Source organism: Podarcis vaucheri, assembly GCF_965113315.1.
Source record: "Podarcis vaucheri genome assembly, chromosome: 12".
In the NCBI taxonomy this organism is placed as follows: Eukaryota; Metazoa; Chordata; class Lepidosauria; order Squamata; family Lacertidae; genus Podarcis; species Podarcis vaucheri.
This window is the reverse complement of record NC_138750.1, coordinates 51,570,468-51,597,080: the sequence shown is the minus strand read 5'-3', so window position 1 is coordinate 51,597,080 and position 26,613 is coordinate 51,570,468. Positions and strand designations below refer to the sequence as shown.

The 26,613-nt window shown below is 39.0% G+C and overlaps 1 protein-coding gene and 1 long non-coding RNA gene across 8 annotated transcripts in view; one reads left to right on the top strand and one right to left on the bottom strand.

Moving 5' to 3' along the window:
• Positions 1-24,351, top strand: part of UBE3C (ubiquitin protein ligase E3C) — a 59,612-nt gene extending 35,261 nt beyond the window's left edge. The window contains exons 16-24 of one of the 2 annotated variants that reach the window (XR_014212214.1): positions 1,832-1,929; positions 3,078-3,210; positions 4,268-4,515; positions 14,476-14,688; positions 17,717-17,905; positions 18,009-18,075; positions 19,285-19,415; positions 22,380-22,680; positions 24,150-24,351. Coding sequence is in view for 1 of the 2 variants with exons in the window: in XM_082192200.1 (XP_082048326.1) it covers positions 1,832-1,929; positions 3,078-3,210; positions 4,268-4,515; positions 14,476-14,688; positions 17,717-17,905; positions 18,009-18,075; positions 19,285-19,415; positions 22,380-22,550 (1,250 nt within the window). In the remaining variant the exon portion in view is untranslated. Of the gene's footprint in view, positions 1-1,831; positions 1,930-3,077; positions 3,211-4,267; positions 4,516-14,475; positions 14,689-17,716; positions 17,906-18,008; positions 18,076-19,284; positions 19,416-22,379; positions 24,043-24,149 lie in introns of those variants that run through there. The other variant, XM_082192200.1, reaches the window with a different exon arrangement.
• The window catches only part of LOC309515094, a 54,356-nt gene that overhangs the window by 19,742 nt on the left and 8,001 nt on the right, over positions 1-26,613 (bottom strand). For 2 of the 6 annotated variants that reach the window (XR_014212256.1, XR_014212257.1), the window contains exons 2-4: positions 8,260-8,361; positions 5,389-6,094; positions 398-577 (exon numbers count right to left, since the gene is read on the bottom strand). This is a non-coding gene — a long non-coding RNA (uncharacterized lncRNA). Of the gene's footprint in view, position 1; positions 578-5,373; positions 6,095-8,259; positions 8,362-26,613 lie in introns of those variants that run through there. The other 4 variants (XR_014212260.1, XR_014212258.1, XR_014212259.1 and 1 more) reach the window with 4 other exon arrangements.

The following is a 26,613-nucleotide window of genomic DNA, read 5'->3' as shown; positions in this document are numbered from 1 at the left end:
TTGCTTTGCCTCGGAAACTGAAGATGTTGCATCTTTTCTTTCTTTTAATAAATGGAGAGCCTGTTTCTGGAATGTGAGCTTTCCCAATCTGTTGATACAGCATTTAAGAGAATTTGTGCTCCAGTCACAATGCAGTTCATTGGCAATAGCATGCTTCTGAATTGTAGTTACTGGGAAACAATACATTGTGCTCATGTTCTCTTTGGGGCTTCCCCAAATATTTGGTTGGCCACTGTGAGACAACTAGACAGGATGTTGGACTAGATGAACCCTTGGTTTGATGATGTAGGATTTTTCCTACATTCGTGCCAGTAGTTGTTAATATACCAACAGCCTCTGGGATGGAGTGAGCTAAATTTTACCTAGACAATTGATGGTACCCACTAAAGACCAGTACCTTTTTACATGGCCAGTTGTTAGGTACTTGAAATTCCACTGGATTTGATGTCCTCTTATCTGTGCAACTGATAGATTTGCATCCAAAATCAGTTTTCTCTGCCTGTTCTCTTTAATTTCTTGATGAAATAAAGGCTTGATCTTCCATAGGTTGTTCCTCTACCTTTCTTGACTGAATGCCCTTGAAATGAAAAAAGATGTGATCAACATGATTGTGTGAAGACGGGCACATAACAGTGTGTTTATGATTTGTTTAATCCCACTTGACTCCATATGGGCTAGAATCAATTAGTGTGAAAGAACCACTGACTCACATATGGCTCTGTTTATTTGTGCTTTTTCATTTACTTAAATGGCAAGCTCTTGAGTTCTAAATGTCTTGTGTATTGATGACTCCATCCCATATTTCTCTTTAAAGATGGAAACGTTGATGGGGCAATGTAGATAAAATTGACTAATTGACCAGAATAATTGAACTGCTGAAGTTAGATAGTGGTTTACCTTTGCTGTACATGCACTTTGTTTTAAAACGCTTTTAACCCTTAGCTTAATAGATAGCATACGTTGACTGTAATTAAAACTGTTTACTGAAAGTTAGGAAAACACTCATTCCAAGGGTTTACAATATTGGTATTTGCCAAAAATTCCCAGCTCTGTTTCTGCGGCACTAAATAGGCACTCTTAATAGCTCTAGTTAAAAATAGCTTGAGGAGCTCAAAAGTATAGTATCTGTTACTGCTGATGCTTGCTATTGAAAGGCCAGCTAGTCACTGCTACCCTGCAAACAGATGATGATGATGAATTGCTTCTGCTTTAATACTCAAGTCATACACACCCAGTCTTCCAAGAATTTTTACCATTCCTGCAGACAGTGTCTGCCTGTGCTTGTGAATAGATCTTTCATCATTTACTCAGATAACTAAAATTTTGTACTTTTTTTCTTTGGGGAATTTTCATTTCCAACCAAATTGGTTTGCCTTTGTCCACATGAACATTTATATGAGGTGTACAGTTTAACACAGACTACACCTCTGCTGTTCCAGTGACTATAGCCAGGACTCAGTTAGAGCTATACAATCAAGTGTGTGCATTTGTATACCTGGTGGGACTTCCTACAGTTTCATTTCTGAACTACAGCGTCTCACTTTGCATTGGAGACCACTCCCAGTATCCTTTGAGTTTGGGAGCTACGTGTTGAGTGGCACAAAGTATGTGGATGGTTCAGTAGGAAGAAATGCCACCAAGTCTATGAGCAGTAACTCTACACACAACTATTTGGATCTCAGTTTATCATTGCTTTATACAGTCAGCAAGCTTGGCTCTCTGTATGGAGTGGTGTCTTTACCATCCAGAGAAGAACGGAAAGGTAGTTTATTGTATTGTGCACTAAAACTGAGCTCTCTCTCTCCCCCTCTCTGACTCTCAATTTAAAAAGTGGGGTTGGATCCAGCACCTCTTTCCGTGTCTGAGGAACGACAACTTGCAATATTGACTGAGCTACCTTTTGTGGTTCCTTTTGAAGAAAGAGTAAAGGTACACCATCTCTTTAAGTATTGCACTTTTGATAGTTAGCATAAACCAATGTATTTGCTAAATACAGAATCTTGCTACATGATTTGTAAAGGACCCTGTTCTGCAATACAGAAATAGGCGATCTTTCTGGGTGATGCTATCATTCCAGATGCCGTTTTAAAATCATAAGTGAGTGGTGGCATGGTTCAAAGGTTCTTCAGTTTTAGTGCCTCTGTCTTAAAGCGGCTGGAGATGTTTGTATGTGTCTCGTGGTGTGATATTTTCTTTTTTAAATCCTAGATGTGCCAAAGCTATTCTTCGCACCTCCTCTCCCAGCCTGGTGTAAGGAAGGTGTTTTGGACTTCAGCTTTCATTAGTGTGCCTAATGCTCACAGACGATGGGAATTGTGGCCCAAAACACCTGCAGGGCACCAGGTTAGGGATAGTTGCCTTGTGTGATCACAGCTGTGTATGCCTTGCTGGTGTTTAACAGTCATTTGTTGTTCTGGTTGCAGAGGATGGGCAACACTAGAGAAACAAAGTCCAAAGCGCTGTTATATTTCAGAATGGGGAGTGCCTTTTTTGGGATGGGGTAGGTCGATCCTGACCTCGACCTATAATTTAGTTATAACTTTGAAAATCATCAGCCCTTTGAAGTATACCACAAAGTGCCTATTGTTTAAAGGGCTGTCTTCATCTTCTTAGTTTAAAAAAAACTGTAATAACTTTCTAAGGTTCTTTTGTTGACTCTACAGCTTTCAGCTAATTAGCAAACTGAATTCCCAGAATTGTGCTGCCATCAATGTGTGCTAGTCCTATCAAGGAAATGAAAGATAGTTTCATGGGAGAAATAAATCACTGTTTCCCAAAAGGACAATGATAAATGGAGGGGAAACGTGTTGTTTCGCTTTGGTGCAAGACTTACAAGTGGTACAGAAGAGAATTATAACTTGAAACTTGCATTCGTCAAGTTTCTTAATGCAGGCATAATACTTTTTTTAACTATTCCCTATACTAACAGTTTACACACATTAACAAACTCTCCAGTATATTATCATTAAACACAGTTTTGAAAGCAAGCTGGAATGTTGTGAAATTGTGGGACATTGAAAATCCATATTTAAATGGGATTACTTTTTCTCTCCCTTTTATTACTCGATTTATACAAGATATTTCAAAGGCTGATCTATGCTGACAAACAAGAGGTTCAAGGAGAAGGCCCATTTCTGGATGGAATTAATGTCACTATTAGGAGAAATTATATTTATGAAGATGCGTACGACAAACTTTCCCCTGAAAATGGTAATGTGTTTTTAAATTAATGCTAAAATAAGTTCATAGTAATAAAATCACTTGCCTTGGGAACTATAAAAATATGAGCCATATACTATTTTCTTGCATGAAAAGCTTACATCTAGATTGTGGGCCAATTTGGTTAGTGCACCATAGGATGAATAATTTTCTACCTCAGAATTCTATCTATCATCTATCTATCTATTTATCATCTATCTATCTACACCAGGCATTTGGGAAGCTGTGTTCTATTTTGGGATTTTAAAAAGCTTTTTTTTAAAAAAAATTAAAAAGCCTGTTGCACATTATTTTTGCCTAGATTTCCTCAATGTGTTGCCTGTTTTTTCACATGTTGTGAGTGGATATTCATACTTCCAGTAGGATTTCAAACATTTAATTTGTGAACAGCTTACTGGTGGATAGACTGTTGTAAGTTCAAAGAGCTCGTGATCTGAATAAAAGCAGGCAGTTTTGCTTCATCTTTCAAGGTGAACATTTTGGTGGTGAAGCTGTACTTGCTTTCTAATTAAGGACAGAACCACTGTAGAAATGTTAAGTTCAGCGAGCAATAAAAACAGAGGGGCTTCATTCAGTCGTTGAGTTCCAGAAATAAACCTTGTAAGTCTTAAGATGGAGTTATCTGATGGGAGTTATCTAGCAGCACCTTACAGGGGCGCAGGTTCCTCATCACTTATTTAGAACAACTTGTCCTGAAGAAAGCCTGAACCAAATGCACCTGTAATTTTTGTTTAAGTGGAACTGCAATGGTTTTATAACATTAGGCATGTCAATAAGGTCAACAGACTTCATAACATGTTTTAAAGGGGCTACTTTACCCACCTGTGGATTTTTGTAAAAAACAAAACAAAAAACCAACATGAGGGAATCCATTACATTGGGAAATATTGATGAGTTTTAGCTCATGAACTTCTAGATTGCATATTTTATTAACCCTTTAGGCACACCACTGTATGGTATTTCTTTAGAAAGTTGTTTTTAAATGCATGCATGTGTAAAGAGTTGTGCACTTGAAAATTCTTACATAACTTGTTTTCTCTTTCTCTAGAACCAGATTTGAAAAAACGAATTCGTGTCCATTTACTTAATGCCCATGGTCTAGATGAAGCCGGTATTGATGGGGGTGGAATATTCAGAGAATTTCTGAATGAACTGCTTAAATCAGGATTTAACCCTAACCAAGGTTTTTTTAAGACCACCAATGAAGGACTGCTTTACCCTAACCCTGCTGCACACATGCTCATCGGAGAGTCATATGCAAGGCACTACTATTTCCTTGGGAGGATGCTTGGAAAGGTAAAAATAAATAAAATTGCAGATATATGAATAGGAGCTGCTTGTGTAGTATATGAGATAGAAGTGGATTTTTTAATGGAATGTTTTCAGAAATGGAAAGTACTTGGGGAACAGTAATAGGTTTGTATCCATTTCCTTTGCCCTTTCTATGAAGAGAAAGGCGTCTTTATTTTGATCATGTGTTACATTTGCTTTAACGAGATTGATAGCTAAATGCACACAGCTGCATTCTTCATGCTTGACATTCTTACTACTTGCGGGGTTACTTTCTTAATGCTCCATGTTTTAAGTGAAAAGATACACCATTTTTGGGCAGGACATTTTCCAAGTTGAATCGCCTTCACACAAAAAATTAACAAGACTTCGTAAGCAGGTTATAGATTATGAAGTCTGAATGATCACTAGTGTCAGATAAATGTCTGTTTCAGGCAGACAACGATAGATATATATAATGAACTCTCTGATTTGATAGGGTTTCATTCATAGAATCTCAAGCCTGGTCATGGTGTCAAGTTTTAGTTTTTCAATGTCAGGAAAAATGCATTTGATTTCCACCAAGATGAGTCCTTTTCCTTCCCAACCCAACCCAGCAACTTTTTTTCTTGTCTCCAGTACATGAAGCAGGACCTAAGGTACTACAAAAGCACTGAGCCGTGATAAGTTAAACAAAAGAACAGAATTTTATTAATTACCACTGTTCCTGATTCTCTAGTTTCCCCCTTAACTTCCAGTATTGACAGTCATTTCATTGAGCTCCCACAGTGACACCAGTTGCACAGAAGGGTGAAGGTGCAGTAGAACAGTTTCACACATTGTTTTTAGGTGTACACCTAAGATATTTTAAGTGTACATCAAAACATGTAAATCACGAACCTTACAGGTGTGTCTTTGCAAACTTGTGTCATCGGGAGCCTTGTTGAGTTGGAGCACTCTTGACTGCACACTCTGGATTTGTCTCAACATGGTGTGTGAAATGGACTTTGCCATCTGGCCATATCAAGGCTCCACATAACACTAGAGAACAGTTTGTGCTGATCTAGGAACTACTTGTAACTGCTAGAGTAGACATGTATTGGATCTGGAAGACTTGCCTTGCCAACATCTAAAATACAAAAGCTGCTATATTTTACCTGGATATTAACAGGTTAATTGTTAAAGTATTAAAAGGGGAGTGGGGAAAGTTTGGGTTGAGAAAAGCTGAGTGGCATGGCTGTTCTTATACTTTGAAATCAGAAGGAACCCAGTTACTTGTCATTTTGAAAGCAGTCAAATATTGATGTGTGTGTGTTCTGTGTTTACATAAGGCACAAAATGACTACGTTATTTAATAATTAGCTGTACCCAGGTGCAGAAACACCCTTTAACTGGCATGTTTGGAAAGCTGATGAATTCAGTAGCAAGATAAGGCACGGTTTTACTATTTGGTCTCTGCCAGTATTGTGGTTTTAGTTAAAGACTTTATTAAATTCTTCAGTTTTATAAAAATGCTTACCTTTTATCTATTTGCAAATAATTTCTGAAATGCTGCAGTTGTTTAGTCTTTGTATAAATAAACTGCATGCCATAGAAAGGAAGCCGTCTGAAATCCACAGAAATTTCTTATTTGTATAAATAAAAAATGCAGAGAGTGTTGCTGCTAAGAGCTCTATTTATATGACAGTGTTATCAGAAAACAAATACATTAACATTGAATGATTTACCTATATTCTGTGTAGCCAGCCATTCAGTGGTAATCACCTAGTATATTTTAGTTAGTGTTGAATACTTCTTACCCCAAATATTTTTAATCCCCCCAAATGTTTATTATTAAATAAAATAAAGAGTATAAAGAAATACGAATACAGCAGGATGAAAGCAGCATAGGGTAGGACATTATCATTGATCTTGTTCTAAAATATTACAAAAATACCCATTTTACCATAAACATGGCTTATATATATTCTTTTGTAATAAATTATCTTAATCATAGTTACTATGGATCAAATTTTCTCAACCCATGCAGATATCCATTTTTTTTTAACTCTCTTGTTCCAGTTCTTTCTTGAATAAATTGTATTATATCCCTGGCAATTTATAATAATACACATTAAAAGCTCTTCATTGTGGTAGTTGCAATTTTGAGAGAATATTACCCCCTCCAAATATCTTTGAACTATAGATGCTTTATATCACAGTCCTAACCATGTCTACTAAGAAGCAAGTCCTATTCAATTCAGTGGGGCTTACTCCTAGGTAAGAAAGATTAGGATTGCAGCTGTAACTATTTAGGATTACCACATTTATAGAACAATCCTATGCACTTCTACTTGGAATAAGTCATATTCAGTTCAGTGAGGCTTACTTTTAGTTATGGAGGGTATAAGGTAATAGATTCATTGGCTCAATAAATCAGTTTAAAACATTTTGATATTTTGAAAATAAATTAAGGTTGAACTTTCAGACGGCAACAGAGACATTATGAAACTGCAGGGAATATCTTAAGGTGATGGCAACTACAGCAGAACCAAGTGTCTGAAAATGTTGAAATAAAAAAAAATCCTTCCAGTAGCACCTTAAAGACCAACTAAGTTAGTTCTTGGTATGAGCTTTCGTGTGCATGCACACTTCTTCAGATACACAGTGTGCATGCACACGAAAGCTCATACCAAGAACTAACTTAGTTGGTCTTTAAGGTGCTACTGGAAGGAATTTTTTTTTATTTTGACTATGGCAGACCAACACGGCTACCTATCTACTACTGAAAATGTTGAGTTACTGTTTCAGAACTGTTTCACTTGCATGCTTTTCTTCCAGTTTTTTTTTAAATCATTTGCCTGAAACTCACATGATTAAGTATGGCTGCAATCCCAACTCCACTCCACTCCACCTGGGAGTAAGCCTAATTGAATCTAGTGCTTTGGAGCAGAGATGGTTCGTTTTTGTGTGTGGCAATATTACTCAACTTCCAAGAACTTCATGGCAGACACAAATTCTAGAGGGAAGGCTTTCTCCAGTACTGCATTTCCACCATGGGAAAAGCATGTTGAACTTTCATGTCATGCAGTTGATGAGGGACCAGGTGATTTGCTAGAAATCTAGTCACGCCTAAGGGGAACAGGAGCAGATCAGATAGCTGAGCCTACTCTATGCTTTGAAGAACTCCTAGGTTGGCTCTATCCTTCTTTATCGTCGCCTTAAATAGATGTCCAATAAAAACTAGAAATCTTTTTTTGTAATCTTTTTAAGTCTCCTAAAATAATTTTTAAAAATGCCATTAAGTAAACTGCCTGATATTCTACTGTTTGGGCCTTTTTTTATTCAATATGTTAATAGCACAAATAAATGTGGTATTTGAATAATTTCAAAATAGTATGAATTTGCCAATGATTCAATAGTATAAGAACTCAGTATTGTTCAACAGATTTTAAAAATTCCCTAATACTAACTTATTTTTGAAATGGTTTTAACATAACTAATATGCTTGTCTTCCCTATACGGGTTCCTTTCACATAACCAATTATCTTTTCATTACAAATGGCTAAACTTAGTACCAGCATTTATAAATATGTGTCCAGCACTAAAGGACTACTAAAAGTGTGGTATTTTAACACTAAATCTTTGAAAGGGAAAAGATTGTATTGATTGATTGTGATATTTATTGGGTCATAATGTATTTAAATTTTCTTTAATGCATATGTTAGTGATTGTTTACTGTGATAAAGTGCACAAAGGTCTCTGCAAGCAATTCTACATGGAAAGAATTACCTCATGTCAGTGGTCACTTCTCAATTAAAAGTTCCATTAGCAGATGATTCCAGCTTCTGGTTTGTGTACTGATTGCATTTTATAGCTCCTAAATCAGGCTTCCTAGACAGGGAATAAATAAACAGTTAAAGTATGTGGTAATGGCATCCTGATCTTCTTTTGCCTTTGGAAACACCTAGGTCCATTTAAGTCAATTAAGTTCAGAATATTTAGTGGAATAAATTGTCATGTTTGAACTCTTACTGAAAATGAGTACTCTGCTGATTTGAAGATATTGATTCCTCTCAATACGTGTTCCCACCACATGGATTAATTATAATTACCTCTGCCCACTTGTTTTTTTAAACAAATGCTTCATATAGAAAAGTTATGCTTCTTGCTGGTAATTTTATTCTAAGAACTCATCTTCATGAACTTGCAACAGGATAATTCTTTTGAACAAACTAATTCTGGGACACTCCTGCTCTTAAGGGCCTGTGGCTATCTGTGCAGAGTGGCAAAAATGCTTCCTTAATGCAGATCATTATAGGAAATTGTAGTCTTGTAATTCTTGTTATGTGCACAGAAACAGATGTGCAGATATGTGAAATATGACTTTGAAACTTCTGCTTGGAAGATAAGCACAAGTCCTCCCATATGTGTTTGTAGTTTTGGTTCTCTGTAAAAATGACTACAGAAGCTGCTGGGGAAGTAGCAATAGCAAGTAGTATGATTATTGTAGAATATTTAGCAGCAAATCTGTGTAATTGAAATACCAGAGGCCCATAACGTTGTCTTGTGTGTCTGCTTATAATAGAAGTACACAGCTATTTTTCTGTTTAATATGTGAGTTCAGTGGTACCTCAGATTACATACGCTTCAGGTTACAGACTCCGCTAACCCAGAAATAGTGCTTCAAGTTAAGAACTTTGCTTCAGGATGAGAACAGAAATTGTGCTCAGGTGGCGCGGCAGCAGTGGGAGGCCCCATTAGCTAAAGTGGTGCTTCAGGTTAAGAACAGTTTCAGGTAAAGAATGGACCTCCGGAACGAATTAAGTACTTAATCTGAGGTACCACTGTAATAGTTTCTTACAGTGTAAAAGAGTAAATTAATCATTCAGGGGATCGTGAATTTGATGAAAGGAGCAATAAATGAAATAAATAAATTCTGAGGATTGTATACGATGACTGTGTGAGCTGAAGGCAGTTTCTACAACTGTCTTTTTCTGTTCCCATGCCCACCCCTGAACAGTGGGGCCATGCCATATGGGGACCGCAGTGTGGTTGTGGTTGTTGTGGAATCCACGTGAAATTAAGTGGAGCACCATTGGGTCAAGATCCCTCCATCTGCTTTCAGGTGATTCGTTTTCCAATTGCAGTGCCATATGACACCCCCCCCCCATTAGCCTGTGGTTCTGGAGAGGGGTTTGAGGGGTAGAGAGAGCTGCTGGCAGAAGGGGGGGGGGCGGTGAGTAGAAAAGTTGGCTGCACAGTTTTCCACTTGCACAACCATTGAATATAAGTATGGGTGTTTAAGTAAAAGGATATAACAGTGTAATACATCGGGGAAAATGTGTTTGAGACAGGACAAAAAAGTATGATTTAACAAACAAATAAAATAGAATGTTTTATTTTGGTATTTTTACAATTTAAAAATAATACAATACTAAGTTTGTCTTAATATTCTGCTGTATATTAAATCTGAACATTAGGCTGCTGTGGCTGCAGAAGGAGGCCATATTAGGGGAATATTTAAGAAAAAATAAAAAGTCTGTTAAATGATACAGTGGATGCATTTGAATGTCTACATTAAATCACAACTTAGGAAGACACGACTGAGCTTCAGCAGACCTCAGACTTGCACGCTTCTTCTCCCATGTGGTCAGAATGAGTTCAGAAGCAACCATCTTAGCTTAACAGCATTTTGCACGCTTAAGAAAAATCGGTACCACAAGCTTCCAAACTTTTCTTCCTGGCTGCATGGGAGAAGGAGCATGGAGTGCTCAAGCCTGATGTATTTTTAGTTTTTAAATTTGAAAATGAAGGACCAAGGTGAGCTTGGCTTGATCAAGAAACCCCAGAAGTCTGGGCATGTGTGGCTTATTATATTTTGCCATGTAGAAAGAGAAGAGCTTAACTGTGACTAACTTGTCAAAGAACTGCTATACATTTCGCAGATGCCTATTTTAAAAACTTAGCTTTTACACTAATTGGAATATTAACTATTCATCTCACATATACAATGAATGTTTCTTTTGTCTTTTATATTTGGAGAAACTTGGCTATGGGAAACTGTGCCATCTTGATTATAATTTTAATTAAACACAATCAAGGTGGCCTAAAAATGTTTTATATAGTTTTTAGATTAAGTTATAAATGTTTGCTGTGGAGCTACCTGAAGATTGATAGATCTGCATTTGAAAAGCATTATTTTTATATTGATTCTTAATGTAGTAAATTACTAAAGTTATTTGGCAGCAAACAGAAATGGCCTGTGATGTTGTTCACATTTATTCTCCTGATAGCACCACAATTTGCATTAATTGCATTGCTAGTGCACTCACTTATATTAAAAGGCTTCTACGATAATTAATCCTTTTTATTTCAAATCATTTTGGCACAATTTCCAGCAATAAACACTCATAAAAGACAGACACTTGAAAAATAACGTGCAGGTTCTTTCAATATACCTATTGCTATTTTCCCTTGACAAGGAGTTATTGATAGGCTTCTAGGAGCCAGTGTTAACATGTGGCTAAGAATTAAGACCCATATGAAAAATGGTAAGTGGATTATTTTGCATAAAAAATAGACAGTTCTTGAATCTGTGTAATTAACCTGTGTTTAGAAAATACCTTGATTTATGCCTACATTTGTATTTCAGTTGCATACATTATGGAAATTTAATTTATAATCCATTTAGCTGATGTGATCATAGTGTTTAGGGCCATCATTTATTAGTGCTTGTATATTAAATGCTTTAAATGCCTAAACCTGACTTGTGTTGGGGGTGGGGAGGGGGAAAATATATATAAGGATGCAGAAGTATTTGGTGAGTAAGTGATTAAATTCAGCTTCAGATTTCAGGTAGCTTTGATATATTTACCAAAGTTGTGGAGTGTGTGTGTCTGTTACTAATTCAGAATAGCAAACTGTGACCATACAGATTGCAAATTAATGATTTACACTTGAAGTTTACTTTTTCAGCTACACAAAGAAAGGTTTCAGTTTTCATCCCTTTCCTAAAAATGCCTCCTTGGCTTTGATCTTGTTATTCATACATTCTTGGGGCTAAACTGTCACACAGTGTTTGTGTGTGAAGGTATTTTGATAGGGCATCATTAGGAGATTTGTGCTTTTTACTGCCCTTCGTGGTTCTTTAATTTTTTCTTGACCCTTAATACAGAAAGTTTATGAAGATTTGCATTTGGAAATAGAAGGAAGGCGCCCCTCTGTGCTCATATACATGCTGTTAATGAGAGTAATTACGGCAGCTCATCCAAGAGCAGAAACCTAAAGACCTAGAGCGGAAGAGTATAGGATATAGAGCTAATTACAAATGAAACCAACAAACAAACCTAGAGTAGCACAATATGCAGCTTCCAGTGTTTAATTGAAAGCTGTCATTAGCTATCACTTTATGGTCAGATAGATAGGCGCATTGTTCTGAATGTCTAGGTGAAAGCAGTATATGTCTACCATTGATAAATAGGGTGGTACATGATTCAGTTTAATACTATAACAGCCAGTAAATGCATTGGAATTAAGGACTCTTAGCATATAGAGTGTGGGGTTGGTGTTTGCCTATCCAAAATCCTGGTGAGGTATGGAAAAGAAAGGCGGTTATATTTTAAGGGCCAGAAAACATTCTAGCAGTGAATTGACCGAGTGACCCAAGGACATTGGTTCACTTGTAGGAGAACTTGAATTTGAAGCTGCTAGATAGCAGCCGTGGTGCATACCTACTTTTGAAGACTTTTTCTAACTTTGATTTTAATGCATTATCGGTAGATAGCACACTGATTTTTAAAAAATGTGCAACCTTTCTGTTAGACACCAGGCACCAAGGCTCTACCTGAAAAAAACAAACCCCTAACTTTACTGCATTTATAAAATAACAGTAAAACAATAGCAATACCCATAGCCTTGTAATATTTCATACAATGTAGATGCATTAAAAAGTTTGAACACAATTAACCATATGCCTCTCTCGCTCGGGGTTTGTTACTGCATTTAGCTCTTCTGCCCAAGTGCAGAATTTGGCATGGGGTATGGATTCCCACGTTGTGAGAATTTCTCCTTTCATGTAAATAAATGGGGGGAAGTGGATACAGTGGTGCCTCGCAAGACGAAATTAATTCGTTCCGCAAGTCTCTTCGTCTTGCGGTTTTTTCGTCTTGCGATGCACGGTTTCCCATAGGAATGCATTGAAAATCAATTAATGCGTTCCTAGGGAAACCGCCTTCAGACCAGGTCCGGGGACAGTCTGTCCCCGGACCTCTTCTGAAGGCTGGGGGGGGGGAAGACAAGGGCTTTTCTTTCCACCCCCAGCATTTAAAAAAAACCCGGGACAGCGGAGGACTTCTCCGCTGTCCGGGCGATCTTAAAATGCTGGCGGGCGGCATTTTAAAATCGCCCCGGACAGCGGAGGACTTCTCCGCTGTCCGGGGCGATTTAAAAGCCCCTGGGAAGGCAGGCAGGGGGGACAAAGACTTTTGCCCCCCGCCAGCCTTCAGAAGAGGTCCTGGACCTCTTCTGAAGGCGGGCGGGGGGCCAAAGTCTTTGCTCCCCCCCGCCTGCCTTCAAAAGGTGTCCCCGCTGCGGCGGGAGGTGTCCCCTGCCCCCCCGCCCGGCTTCGGAGCACCGGGAGAAGCCATCTCCCCGCAGCCCCTTGCTGCAAAAGACGGGGGAAGCGGGGAAGCGAAGCGCTTCGCTTCCCGCTTCCCCGGACGTCTTTTGCAGCAAGGGGCTGCGGGGAGATGGCTTCTCCCCCCAGCCCCTTGCTTCAGAAGAGGTCCGGGGGCAGCGGGAAGCGAAGCGCTTCGCTTCCCCGCTTCCCCCGGACGTCTTTTGCAGCAAGGGGCTGCAGGGAGATTGCTATCTCCCCGCAGCCCCTTGCTTCAAAAGAGAAGACCCGCTGTCCCCGGGGCAAGCTTCGTTTTGCGAAGCAAGCCCATAGGGAAATTCGTCTTGCGAGGGAACTCGAAAACGAAAAAACCTTTCGTTTTGCGAGTTTTTCGTCTCGCGAGGCGTTCGTCTTGCGGGGTACCACTGTACATGTCTTTTCTGGGTGGAATCTCAAAATATAAAATGGGGTGGCTGGGTGGATGAGAGGGGAATTAGATTCAGGGCTGGGAAGGTTAAGCACTCCTTAGTTCCTTTGCCCCTTTCCATTACTAGCAATGGTAAACCAACCAAGTAAACATGGCCATACAAATCCTCAAAATTTTCATAACACAGAATTCACCTTCGTATGGGGAGAGGTGGTCCTTGAGGTATTGCAGTCCTGAGCTGTTTGTTTATAAGTCAAAACCAGCACTTTGAATTGAGCTCAGAAACTAATTGGCAGCCAGCACAGTTCAAACTCTGTTGCCCTGGTGAGTAACCTGGCCACTGAATTCTGCACCAGCTGAAGTTTCTGAACTGTCTTCAGAGGTAGCCCAACATACAACACATTAGAGTAATCTAACCTAGAATGGGGCTAAAGACAAAATCAAAGTTTCCAATGTAAGTAGAATTGACTGAATACACACAGGAGATAAGCTGCCATTTATTCAGTAAGGAGATGGTCTTTTTCATTTTGACTTCAAATAAAAGCATTCAGGTTTTCTTATATAGTGTTTTGGCAACTGTTAAATGACGGAAAGAGATTCTCTACAACTCTACCATGGCACAGCTTGATTAAGTCATTTCTGAGTTTTGATGTTGCTAATTACTTTATGTATTTATGAGACTTGTTTTAATGTTTTTGTTTATGCATTTTTTGTATTGCCTTTTCTGATACATACTGCCTTATACTGATACAAACTGCCCGATGACCACTTTTGGTGAAGGGCCATATAAAAATATTGAAATAAAATATTTACATGGGATGGATGATATGAATGGGGGAACTTGTATAGCACTCTCATAGATGGAGGAGATGTCTTGCTAAGTTTCTGAAGTGAAAGGACATAGTAAATACTTAGCTTCTGAAGTATATAAAAATAATTCTCAACTTTACATTTTTTTTAAAAGGCTTTATATGAAAATATGCTTGTCGAGCTTCCATTCGCCAGTTTTTTCCTTTCAAAGTTGTTGGGAACAAGTGCAGATGTGGACATTCATCACTTGGCTTCACTAGATCCCGAAATGTACAAAAACCTACTTTTTCTCAAGAGCTATGAAGGGGATGTGGAGGAACTTGGGCTGAATTTTACTGTGGTGAATAATGAATTGGGGGAAGCACAGGTAAGGGACTTCGGCTTTTAAGTTCTCAGCAATGTTTCTATTCAGATGTCATAATGATAAAGCATATGTTCATCAATGACTTTGTAACTTGGAGTCAAAGCATACAGGCACTCTTTGTATTGATACTCATCAAACTAGCTTTTATGGCAAGTCACATATGCCTTTAGATACAAGCTTTGGTTGTTATAGGGGAAATTATTACATAATTTTTGTATTTAAATTAAAAAATGCTTTGCATCAACCTCAAGTTCTTCAGTTTCATCAGAAGCACTTAGACATTGGGATATGCAGAGAATACTGCTTTACAAGTGTCACAAAGTGTTTGCCTGTTTGACTTGCCTGTTGAATTGTTTTCATAAATAGTTGTAGTTGATGACTCTAAAATGTTGGTATGGAATACTGAATTTGTAGACATTCAGGATGCTATGAAGGGCAATTCTACATGGTAGGTAATGACTCGAATAGAAAACCCTAATAGTGGGTTTTCAAGAGTATATGAGCTCGAATACAAAAGAACTGGACAGTTAGTTCCAGAGGAACTTTGCATTGTGCTTTTCAAACAGGAACCCCTGCTATGCGGCAAATCCTCACTGAAACGGAGAATTTGAAAAGCAGTGTGTGATGCACCAAGGGGGTCCTGCTCAAGCCCTTGGGTGCACCTAAAGTATCTTGTTGGATCTTTGCCATTGTAATTACGTCTGCTGGGTGCTTCTGAGAATATCCTTGTGAAAGAATTTAAGAAGAACAATTTCATATCTTAATTGACTGTCTTTATAAGGAAGCAGTTCAGCTACCAATAAAGGAAAGCTATTATTACTTGGATAAAATCCAGTCTCAGACACAATCCTAATCATACTATTCAGATCAAGGGGACTTTTATGTAAATCCAGTTAAAAGTAGGGTCTTAAATACAGGTGACCCATCTGTCCCCTGAAAGTCTGCTGGACATTGGGTAGAGAAGTCCGGTAAGAGGCCACTGTTAAAACAAAGTCAACAAGAGCATCAGGTACAGTTTAGCCATTGTATTGTTACTTTCAGAAGATACTTGTTGCAATTGGCCACACCCATCAACCTCACCCCCTGCTCATTGTGTCCATTTTGCTAGTTGAAAACATTATGTACCAGAGTCTCGGATTAAACCACAATATCCTAAATTTGGGTGTAATGATAAGTATTGAGGTAGAAAGGGAGGTGGATTTCATTTAGAACCTAGCTTTAATTCCTGATGATTGCTTAATTGCTTAATAATGCCTAATAAATGCATCCCAAATCTATCGCCATCAACCACATTGTTCATGATGAACCACATTGTTCATTCTTCAGGCCTTGGACTCTGGCATAGGAACTTGTGTTACATAGTCAGACCACTGCTCTATCTAGCTGTTGGTTATATATGCTGGCAGCACCTCACCAGAGTTTCAGATGTTCTCCCTCTTAGTTTACAGCCCTTCCGTCTTCAAGGAAAACAAATTGGAAAGTGTGATGATGCCGTTGACTTCACAGAAGTGTTGACAGTGTTCAGTCTGTGTTGATTAAAACTTGGCAATGGGAATTGAATGGTATATTGGAGGGCACTAGAATTGCAGTAATTCCAAATAAATGTGTGTTGCTATTGTGCTCGGTAGTCTTGACACAAAAGCCATCCAACCACAGAGGCCTCCTCCTAGACTAGGAATGTTTGATAATGGAGCAAAGGGCTGCATTAATTGGTAAATCTAGACCTGAGTGTCAGCAGGGGCGGCTTGCCCTGTTTTGCTGCCTGAGGCAGAGCGGGAAGGGGCCGTGCCCCAGATAGAGCCTCGCTTACCAGTGCATGACTCCTGGTGAGATCTTGTGAGAGGTCAGTAATATCTTGCTGGAACCTGGATACCACAACCTGGGATTCTGCCATCTTAAGGGTAGACTGGCCCCAGGTGTCACATTAGATTCTGGTGACTGGGAGGTCTAGAACAGGCTTCCTCAACCTCAGCCCTCCAAATGTTTTGAGACTACAATTCCCATCATCCTTGACCACTGGCCCTGATAGCTATGGATCTTGGGAGTTGTAGGCCAAAAAAACACCTGGAGGGCTGAGGATGAGGAAGCCTGGTCTAGCATGTTCTGAGTACTGTATCCAGTTTCTCTCACACACAGCCCATAATGATTTTCAGCAACAAGGGGGTTGAGCTGTCACTTTGCACCTTGGAATATACCAGGCAAGATCTAGCATGGCTTGGGGATAGATACTCCACCTGGTGCCATTGCTGAGACTTTGCTGTATCCGAGATCTTGGGGCCTATAAAGCACTTCGCTAGCCTGGTTGGGTGACATCCTCAGCCCCACCTTTCATACATGCGTAAGGGACCCAGAATGTGCCATCAACAGATACCCACAATGCTTTTTTTTGTGGGGGACGATGCATTTTGAATTCAGGAATCTTCTCCAGAATTTTGGCAGAGTAGAACTGATTCATTCCTGGCTCTGCCAAAACTTCACTGACTGGAACTCCTTGCATTTGCTCATCCCTAATTATATATTAAAATATTTGTGGTCAGAATGTTAAGTGTATTCTTGAAATAGTTTGCTTCTGTATTGCAGCTGAATCTCGCTGATAAAGCCTCTTTAGGGGAATGTTGATTTATTTATTTATTCATGGAATAAGTTCTTTTGGGTTTGGGTGTGGTCAAAATGAAAGGAAAAGCATTTAAAAAGGTATATTGCCGGTTTAAAGACCTGTGAACTATGGCCTGCATAATTTTAAATAGACTTTATAGTTATGCCATCTAGTGGCAGAAGGTGCAACAGAACTCCTGCCTAAATTTAGTTAGTAAGGAAGGACTGGGTTTTTAATTTCGGCTCATATCACGCCATAAATGCCCATCTGCATTGATATTTCTACGTACAAATAATTCATGAGTGATCAACAGTAATATTGGGTGATATATAGGCTGATATGCCACCAGATCGTCATCAAGGATATTAGGATTTAGGAGGAAAAACAGTTCATAAGACTGACATTTATTTCATAGAATATTTTTATGTTTTACAGGTGGTTGAACTGAAGCCTGGTGGAAAGGATATTCCTGTCACTAGCGCCAATCGAATAGCATACATCCATCTTGTGGCAGACTACAGGTTAAACAAACAGATCAGGCAACACTGCCTTGCATTTAGACAGGGTCTTGCCAACGTTGTTAATCTTGAGTGGCTTAGAATGTTTGATCAGCAAGAAATTCAGGTACTGTTGCATAGCTCTGTGGACAAAATAATTTAGTAATATAAACCTTTGAAAATCCTGCCTGAAACTAAACTATGCACCTATCTTTCCCTATCTGTTCTAGGTTTTGATATCTGGTGCACAGGTTCCTATTAGTCTAGACGACCTTAAAACTTTCACAAACTATTCAGGCAAGTATATTGTAATTCATATGATAAATAAAATCAAAGGCATGAGCCAGGAAGGTTGAGCCACAATTTTCAATTGAAGAATTAACTGTGTTTAACTTCTCCCCATTTCATGGGATTCAAATTGGTTCTAAATTTTAGTTGGATCATTTTCCACATCACAATTTTAAAGAGCAATACTTAAAACAACAGCAACCAGTTACAACAAAGTCCTTTATTGGCTCAGTTTTATATTAGGGAGCTCTTGGATTATGCCCAGTGCCACAAAGAAGACTGAGAACACCAAATAGATAATAATGTCATACAAATGTACAATAATTCGTGATGATCAGAATGCCTAAGAACATCTGCTACAACGAGTTTTTAAAGCTACATTAATGCTCTCATAGGACATGAAAGAAAATACTCAAATGTAGTCCATTTTCAGTATATTATCTTGGATTTTAGTGTTTCAAAACCTGTTGCAGTCATTGGTGGGAGACCTTGTCACACTATGTCTGCTGTTTCCCTCCTGCTAATCTGGGTCCAGCCCCATAAATTTAAATATGCATATGTTTAATGAAAAGATAGTGAAGGCAGATAACCTTCCAGCTGGAAACTCTATAATTGAAAGTCCTGCTTGCTGTATTTGGTATTGTACCCTTTCCCCATGGCACTGAGGCTCCCAGCTGGGTCTTCTTTCCCCATATTGGCCTGGCTCAGACTTGCTTAGTCTTGGAGATGGAACTATCCAAGGTGCCTTCTCACTCATGCCTTTGTTTTTCACCATTTTTGCTTAATGTGCAAATGTTGCATTGATTGAGCTCTGTTTTAGAATGCTGGGCTGCTTCCGAAATGTGCTGAATCTTATGATGTTGCACATTTATTGAATCCCTGAAAAGGCTAAGATGGAATGGGGCATGTCATTCTGTTGCTCTCAGTACCAGTGTATCAGGTGGTTCAGAATATGTTGGTTCTTTTTCCTGGCACATGTGGGCTGTATAATCTGCACATCTGATTTTCTGCAGTGAGTACTGTAAGACGTATGAACAAAAGAAACCAGTAGTGAGGTAACTTTCAGCATGGCTGGCATTAGATGAGATCTGATTAACACATTTCAATCATTCAGATTTATCAGTGTATCCAGAATGCACTGTAGCTGTCTCCTAATAGTGTATCGTAATAGCGCTGTTCAACATTGATACAATTTGTTTTTCTTTTGGAAAATTGTAGGTGGTTATTCTGCAGATCATCCAGTAATCAAAATCTTTTGGAGAGTTGTAGAAAGTTTCACCGATGACGAAAAACGTAAATTGCTCAAGTTTGTGACAAGCTGTTCACGGCCTCCACTCTTGGGGTTTAAGGTATCCGTGTTCCTGAAATTGGCTTAACAGAAGCACAATCTGATTTATTGCAGCCATTCCCATGCTTTAGCACATTAAGAAATAATTGCTCAACAATTTAAGAAAAAAGCACAATAAATAGGAGTACTCAACATTTGCACACAACATTAAGTGCTCATCAAGTGCTTCTGCCTGATTTTTGGGGGTTCCTCCATGCCACTGATACATGGTAAAGTATTTTCAGGAGGCTAGAGGGCATTGAGGGATTTTGTGTTCTTCATTGAGTAACTATTTCTAGACCTTGACATGAGAAATAAGGTTTCACAGATCTCTGGTTATGCTGCCCATCTCTATTTTTGCATTTTCTGTTGTGGCTGGAATTATTTCTTAACTTCTTGATATTGTGAGCTGCTTTGAGTATGGCTTACCATTGGGAATCAGCATACATATACATGACGATGTACAGCTTTGTATTTCTTATATGCCCGTTACAGGGACTGTGCCTATCCAGTAAAATCCTACCACGTAGTGCATATTATTTGACATGAGGAGCAGGAAAGATGCTTCCCCCATTTATGGGCAAAGATTCCCAACAGCTGTTACCGCTGTCTGATAATTGTGTAGGCTGATGAATAACTCCTGTCAAATGCCAAGAGCTGTTATTGTTTGCCCACCAAGCTCAGGGAAATGTACTGTTACCATGCTGCACCCAAGCAGCATAGGAGCCCTGAGATAAGTAGCATAATTCAGTGTGACTATTACAAATGCTGTTGCAGTGCTTTTTTGAAGATGAAGAGCACCATGTACTGTAAGTAGTAATTAGTATTTGCAATGAAATAAGTGGATTCATTTAATAAAAAAATATATATATTGAGGGCAGCAATTAGTACAAAATGTCTTCGGTAATTAATTGTACATAGCTGCATTAAAGTAGAAGATAATTAAATGTTACTGTTAAGAACATAACTTTCTAATAGCCTGGCTTTGAAATCTTGTCCATGCTACATTGTGGAACCTTCACCTTTGCTAAAGTTAGTTCAGACTCATTTAGAAGAATGCAGTATGTCTTGAAGTACTTTTACTTATAAATAGCACAGTCACGACTTGCACTATTTAAAAAAGGGGGAAAAAATGGAAGCCTTTACTGCCAGCAGCTTCAGCTCACAATAACATATGCTAAAGCTAATTAAAGTTTAATAAGTTTAATAAATGAGATTGTTACAGACAAAAAAAAAATCATTAAAGTGCAGTTGGAAACTGTTAAGTTCCAATCAGGTCACACGATAAATTGATGATGCTTCTCACTTCTCTACTATTGCAGATTCCCGTTCCACAGTATTTAATTATTCAACAAATGGTGCCCTTGGCTTGACATTTCAATATAGAACTTCATTTTTAACATTTTTAAAGCTTAAAGTAGGAAAATTCAATTAGCATTTTGAAAGGAACACTAAAAATACAGCATTTTATCTATGACATACATTTTAAGGCCTCCATTTAAACAATAATTTAACTTAAAATCTCATTAACCTTCTGGCATGGGGTGTTAGGATTTTTATTTTATTTTTTGCAGTTTCTAAAACCAGACAATCTATTTTCACTCACCAAAGCATTTGATTAAATTAATAAACTCTTGTAGGGAAAAGGAGAGCTTTGGATATAATGTGGAAATGTCTTAGGCACCCCTAGGGTGGGGGTGGGGTGGGAGGAGAGATATTGTTTTCTAAGAACTGAGGAAAACCTATTTTCTTTTCCTTTCTGGGGGGGGGGGGGGAGGGGTAAAACCATTTTACACCTTGGGAATGTTCTTATTTTGTTAGAGGCAGAGTTGTTAAGTAGCTAGATCAGAGCTTTCCAAACTGTGTGTTGCGACATGTTAGCGTGTTGTCTGCAGTGTGTAGGTGTCTCTTGCAAACTCCCTGCACTTCTCCTGGTGCTGGAAAGGCTTGTTTTCACCTCTGGTTTGTTAGTAAAACTGAATTACTGTGTCACAAACTGATGCATGTCTAAAAAGTGTGTCACCAACATGAAAAGTTTGAAAAGCTCTGAGCTAGATGAATCGGGAATAGGCAGCATGTCTGTGACCAAAATGTTCCTTCAAAGCACTTTGATACGGTTTGACATTTTTGGGAGTACCAGATAATAATCTCTCTGTGTGTTTGTTTGTGTGTGTGAGAGAGAAAAAAATATTTGATTCCTCAGATGTTAGAAAATGATTACTTTCTGCTGAGAGCTGACCTCTGGACTCCACGCAACAATCTCCCACCCGACCCGCCATGCTCCCAATGGTGTAACACTACATACTTTTTCTCTAAGTGTTCTATTGCTGTAAGAAACAAATGGTTTGAGGATTATTTAAATGTATGTGTAGATAAACACCAAGTGCACATTACAGATTGCTCAGCTTCATAAGACATCTTGATTCCTGATAAACACATGCAAATTAGCTTTTCAGTGAATCAGAGTTAGGTTTTTAACGATAGAATATGTGTTTTGTGGAACAACAGTTGTGTGTTTATTTTTTATCTAAGGGCCAATAATCACATTGCTTACACAAGAATCTCAATGCTAATCCAGTTTTACTTTTAACAGAGGACTTCCATGGTGTATCAGAAGCTGCTTTTGAAACTCCTCTCGGTTTTAAAACCAGCATTGGCTGGTTTTAAATAAATTCTGCTTCTTCACCCTTTCTGTGCATCCTGGCCAAAATCTCAAGCTGGCAACTGTCATTCTACAACACTGTTGAATAGTAAAATTATAAAAATGAACAGATGTGGGCAAAGTACCTTGTAGTTGTCCATTTCATATAAAATTCCACAATAGGAGGTTATTGTGACTTCAGAAGCTAATAGTGTATCTCTTGATACATGTTTAGGGGGCTTCTTTAAGGCCACAAGGAAACTTTTATTTGGATTGTTTTTTTCTCCTCGTTTGGATGTTTGCTCTAATCCTTGTTTCATCGTTACATCTTTTCTCCTGCCCCAGGAATTGTACCCTGCTTTTTGCATACACAATGGAGGCTCTGATTTAGAGCGACTACCCACTGCCAGTACCTGCATGAATTTATTGAAGCTTCCAGAGTTTTATGATGAGAACCTTATGCGAAGTAAGCTGCTTTATGCCATTGAATGCGCTGCTGGATTTGAGTTGAGCTGAGCTGAGCTACTCTAATGCTCTGTTGAGGAACTAATCAGTGCCTACTTCCATACGCACCACCCACACCAAGCAGATTAAGAGAATCCCACCTAGGTTTCTGCAACTCATCTTTCCTGTCAAATACTCTCAAGTAGGTTTCAGTTTCAGTGCAAGATGTTATCTCTGTCATTCATTAAGCATTTAACTGTATCAACGGTATCTTACTCTGATTTCAAAATAATGACGCTGTGTGCAGTTTGGTAGGCTTTCCAAGAAAGAGCATATTTGGGGGCACAGTAACATCATTTTGAAAATAACCAAAGATGAAGCTTTGGCTTTGCGCTGTTCAAATACAGAATAATTCCATAAGCTGGCAATAAAGCAACATACAAAGCAGCCCACGAGGAATAAACAGGGTGATGACTTTGGAGAGGGAAGCAGGCATTTTGCAAGTGGCTCGGAACTGAGAGGGTAAAAGTTCCATTTTTTTTTCTTCAAGCGGCAGAAATTGTATACAAACCTTTCTGCAACTGCAGTTTGTTGCAACTGGGGGGGGGAGGGAATGCATTTTTATTACCGTGGTAGGCATTGAAAGAGAGCGTTTATTTCACTTGTGTGCGTGCGTGTTTTTTCAATACCTTCAGTTATCTGAATGGGCATGCCTGTTCTTCAGTCACTACCTTAACCTGTGTCTTGATTAACTGGACATGTTCTTTCCTTCTTCTGTTCCATTTTCTCCTGTGTGCCTGTAGACTTTTTAATGCGACAGACTTCTTTGGCATATATAATACATACGATAGCTGTGACTTTGGAAAAAGAAATACTTCTAACAACTATTAAAATATATTTGAACCGGAAGCTCCAGGCTTTTAATCTTTTATATCTGAAAGCCTGTGGGTGGGTGTTCACATACCCTCTTTAGCTTTCTCTGTCAGGAATAATTGTGGTTGGTGTAGAAACTGGGCTTTCCTTCGTTATTTGCCATGATTAAACAACTACGAATCCATTTGCTCAGTTAGCAGTTAGCTGCTTGGACACGGGGAAAGGAGTGCATCACTGGACTATGTTTGACTGACAAGGCAAACATTTGTTTCATGTGGTTCAGAAATGGTTATGGCACTGGGTCAACATTTGTCTTCACGTGCAATTCTCACTAAATTATTTTTTTAATAATATAATTAGAACCTTAAATCATTAACGGGCAGAATCAAGTGTGTCCTTTATTGTCAGTTGGAAAAGGCCTGAGAACTTTTACATGGGGGGGGGGCCTTCCACTTCCGGCCTCCTAGACCGAAAGCTATTTTACTGCTGGGGAAGCTTCTCAATTTCATATTTAATTAGCAGTAAACAGCAATATATTTTAAATGTGCAGAAGAGCTCTTGAGTGATTTTAAGATGTTTACTAGTGTTAGTACAAAAAAAATGTATAATTTCATGATTTGGATAAGAAATGAAGTGTTAAAAATACTATTTGTAGTCACAATGTACAGAAATAAAACAATTGTTTTCTTTTTGGTTTTGTTCTAAGCTGCTTTATTTATGGTAGCATTTCCAATGCCCTGCCTATTCTGTTCCTGATAGCTGGCTGCCTGTGTTCTTTTTATTTTTATTTTTATGTAGATTATGGAACTTAACACAGAAGGACTATAGAAACCTTTAACAGGACTGCTGCCTTCTCTAAAAAGCAAAGCCCGGACATTTCCTTTAAAAAAACCACACACCATTATTTATTCTATAATCCAAAGTATTAAATATTTTGAAATTATTTTTTCAACTGAATTAATTTGTTGGATTAAAAGCTGTCATGTTTGTAAGTTGTAAAATGTAAATTAAACTCTTTTTGTATTGAGTCCTAGTATTTCCAGGGTTTTGTTAGTTTTAGGCCACATTATTTTAATGTCTGGTAAGTTACAATTTATTCTTGTTGTGCAAGCATAGGGCAGTTTCTAAAATGTTATCAAGGAAGCCAAAACAAGAATGAGGCTGACACTGGCCAAAATCAAATGAGCTATTCTCCGCCCCTTTCTCTTCCATGCCACATTGCAACCATTTTTAAACAAAATGTTTTTGCAGGCGGTCTGCCATGTGTTATAAAGTGCTGCTCTTAGTGCTTTTGGATTGGGAGGACGTATATTAGCACATATGTGACTTTGTCCAGTATGTTCCTGTCGGCAGGACGTACAGCATAGGTGGTGTAAAATTCCAAGAGCTAAAATCTTAATGACAATTAGCACAATGAAAAAAAGGGAGCAACAGAGCCTGAAAAGGAATACAGTCAGTTCTTTCCAGCCTTGGGGGAAAAAAAATGTATTGCAACATCATTCTGCCTGGGAGCTGGCAGTCATATTTATTATGCAACCGACTAGCAAGATACCAACCAATTGTCAGAATCTGTACAGAAATGCCCATGTTGAATTGGTAGGTGAATGCAGCCCCACTTGTCATATAGCTACTGTACATTTCCTAGGGCCTCAGTTCCATCTTTGTATCCCTTGCAATCCTTACCTTAATCCACGGGCCATGTTACTGATATGTCCACTGAGCCACAGAATTATGTATGTAAATATGACCCTAGAAATGGATGAGCCCTGGAATAAGGGGCAGAGTTTAGTTTTGTTCAGAGAGAAACTTTGGAGGGTGGCATCCACGTCACCACAAGCCTTGCACTCAAGCCTTAGCAGTCAACCGTTTTGGCTCCTGAACGCCACAAACCTGGAAGTGAGTGTTCCGGTTTGCGAACGTTCTTTTGGAAGCAGAACGTTCGGTGGGGCTTCTGGGGCTTCCAATTGGCCGCAGAAAGCTCCTGCAGCCAGTTGGAAGTTGCGCCTTGGAAGTTGAATGTTTTGGAAGTCAAACAGACTTCTGGAACGGATTATTATAAGGCTGTGGTGGTTCAGAGCCTGTTACCTGACTCACTGAGCCAATTCTACACATACTCTAAATACACGTTACTAAAGGGTTGGTCTGTCTGTAATGGTTATACACACCTTTTTGCACCCCCACTTGGAGAAGTTTGAGGCCTTGCCATCATTTGCATGAGTGTCAGAAAAAGCAAACTCCTTCAAGCCAAAAGATTCCTCCAGAGTGACAGGTAAGTTGTCCATGGCTGACTCCAGCAACTGAGTCTCTTCCCAAGTCTCAAGTGTTTCTTTTTACACAAGAAGCTGCTTTATACTAAGTCAAATCGCTGGTCCATCTAGTTCAGTACTGTTTACACTTAACCGGCAGCAGCTCTCCAAGCTTTCACATGGGACATTCCCAGCCCTACCTGGAGGTGCCAGAGAGACCTTCTGTATGCAAAGCAGCTGTACCACTGACCTATGGCCCGTCCTCTTTTTCTTATTGTCATCTGACCTTTTGCATTAAAGATAGCTTGTTGTTGTTGTTTAGTTGTTTAGTCGTTTAGTCGTGTCCGACTCTTTGTGACCCCATGGACCAGAGCACGCCAGGCACTTCTGTCTTCCACTGCCTCCCGCAGTTTGGTCAAATTCATGCTGGTAGCTTCGAGAACACTATCCAGCCATCTCATCCTCTGTTGTCCCCTTCTCCTTGTGCTCTCCATCTTTCCCAACATCAGGGTCTTTTCCAGGGAGTCTTCTCTTTTCATGAGGTGGCCAAAGTATTGGAGTCTCAGCTTCAGGATCTGTCCTTCCAGTGAGCACTCAGGGCTGACTTCCTTCAGAATGGATAGGTTTGATCATCTTGCAGTCCATGGGACTCTCAAGAGTCTCCTCCAGCACCATAATTCAAAAGCATCAATTCTTTGGCGATCAGCCTTCTTTATGGTCCAGCTCTCACTTCCATACATTACTACTGGGAAAACCATAGCTTTTACTATGTGAACATTTGTTGGCAAGGTGATGTCTCTACTTTTTAAGATGCTGAAAGATAGCTTACACAAATATAAAATCCATGCACCCTGTTATTTGACTAAATAGCTTTGAAACAATTTTAAAATTGCTGTAACTCACCCTGGGACCTGCTGGTGAAGGGTGGGTACAAAAACATCAAATTAATGCTCGTAGCAAATTAAAGCCAAGCCCAAGAACAAAAGTTTCTCTACCCACGCACCTTCTGCCCACTC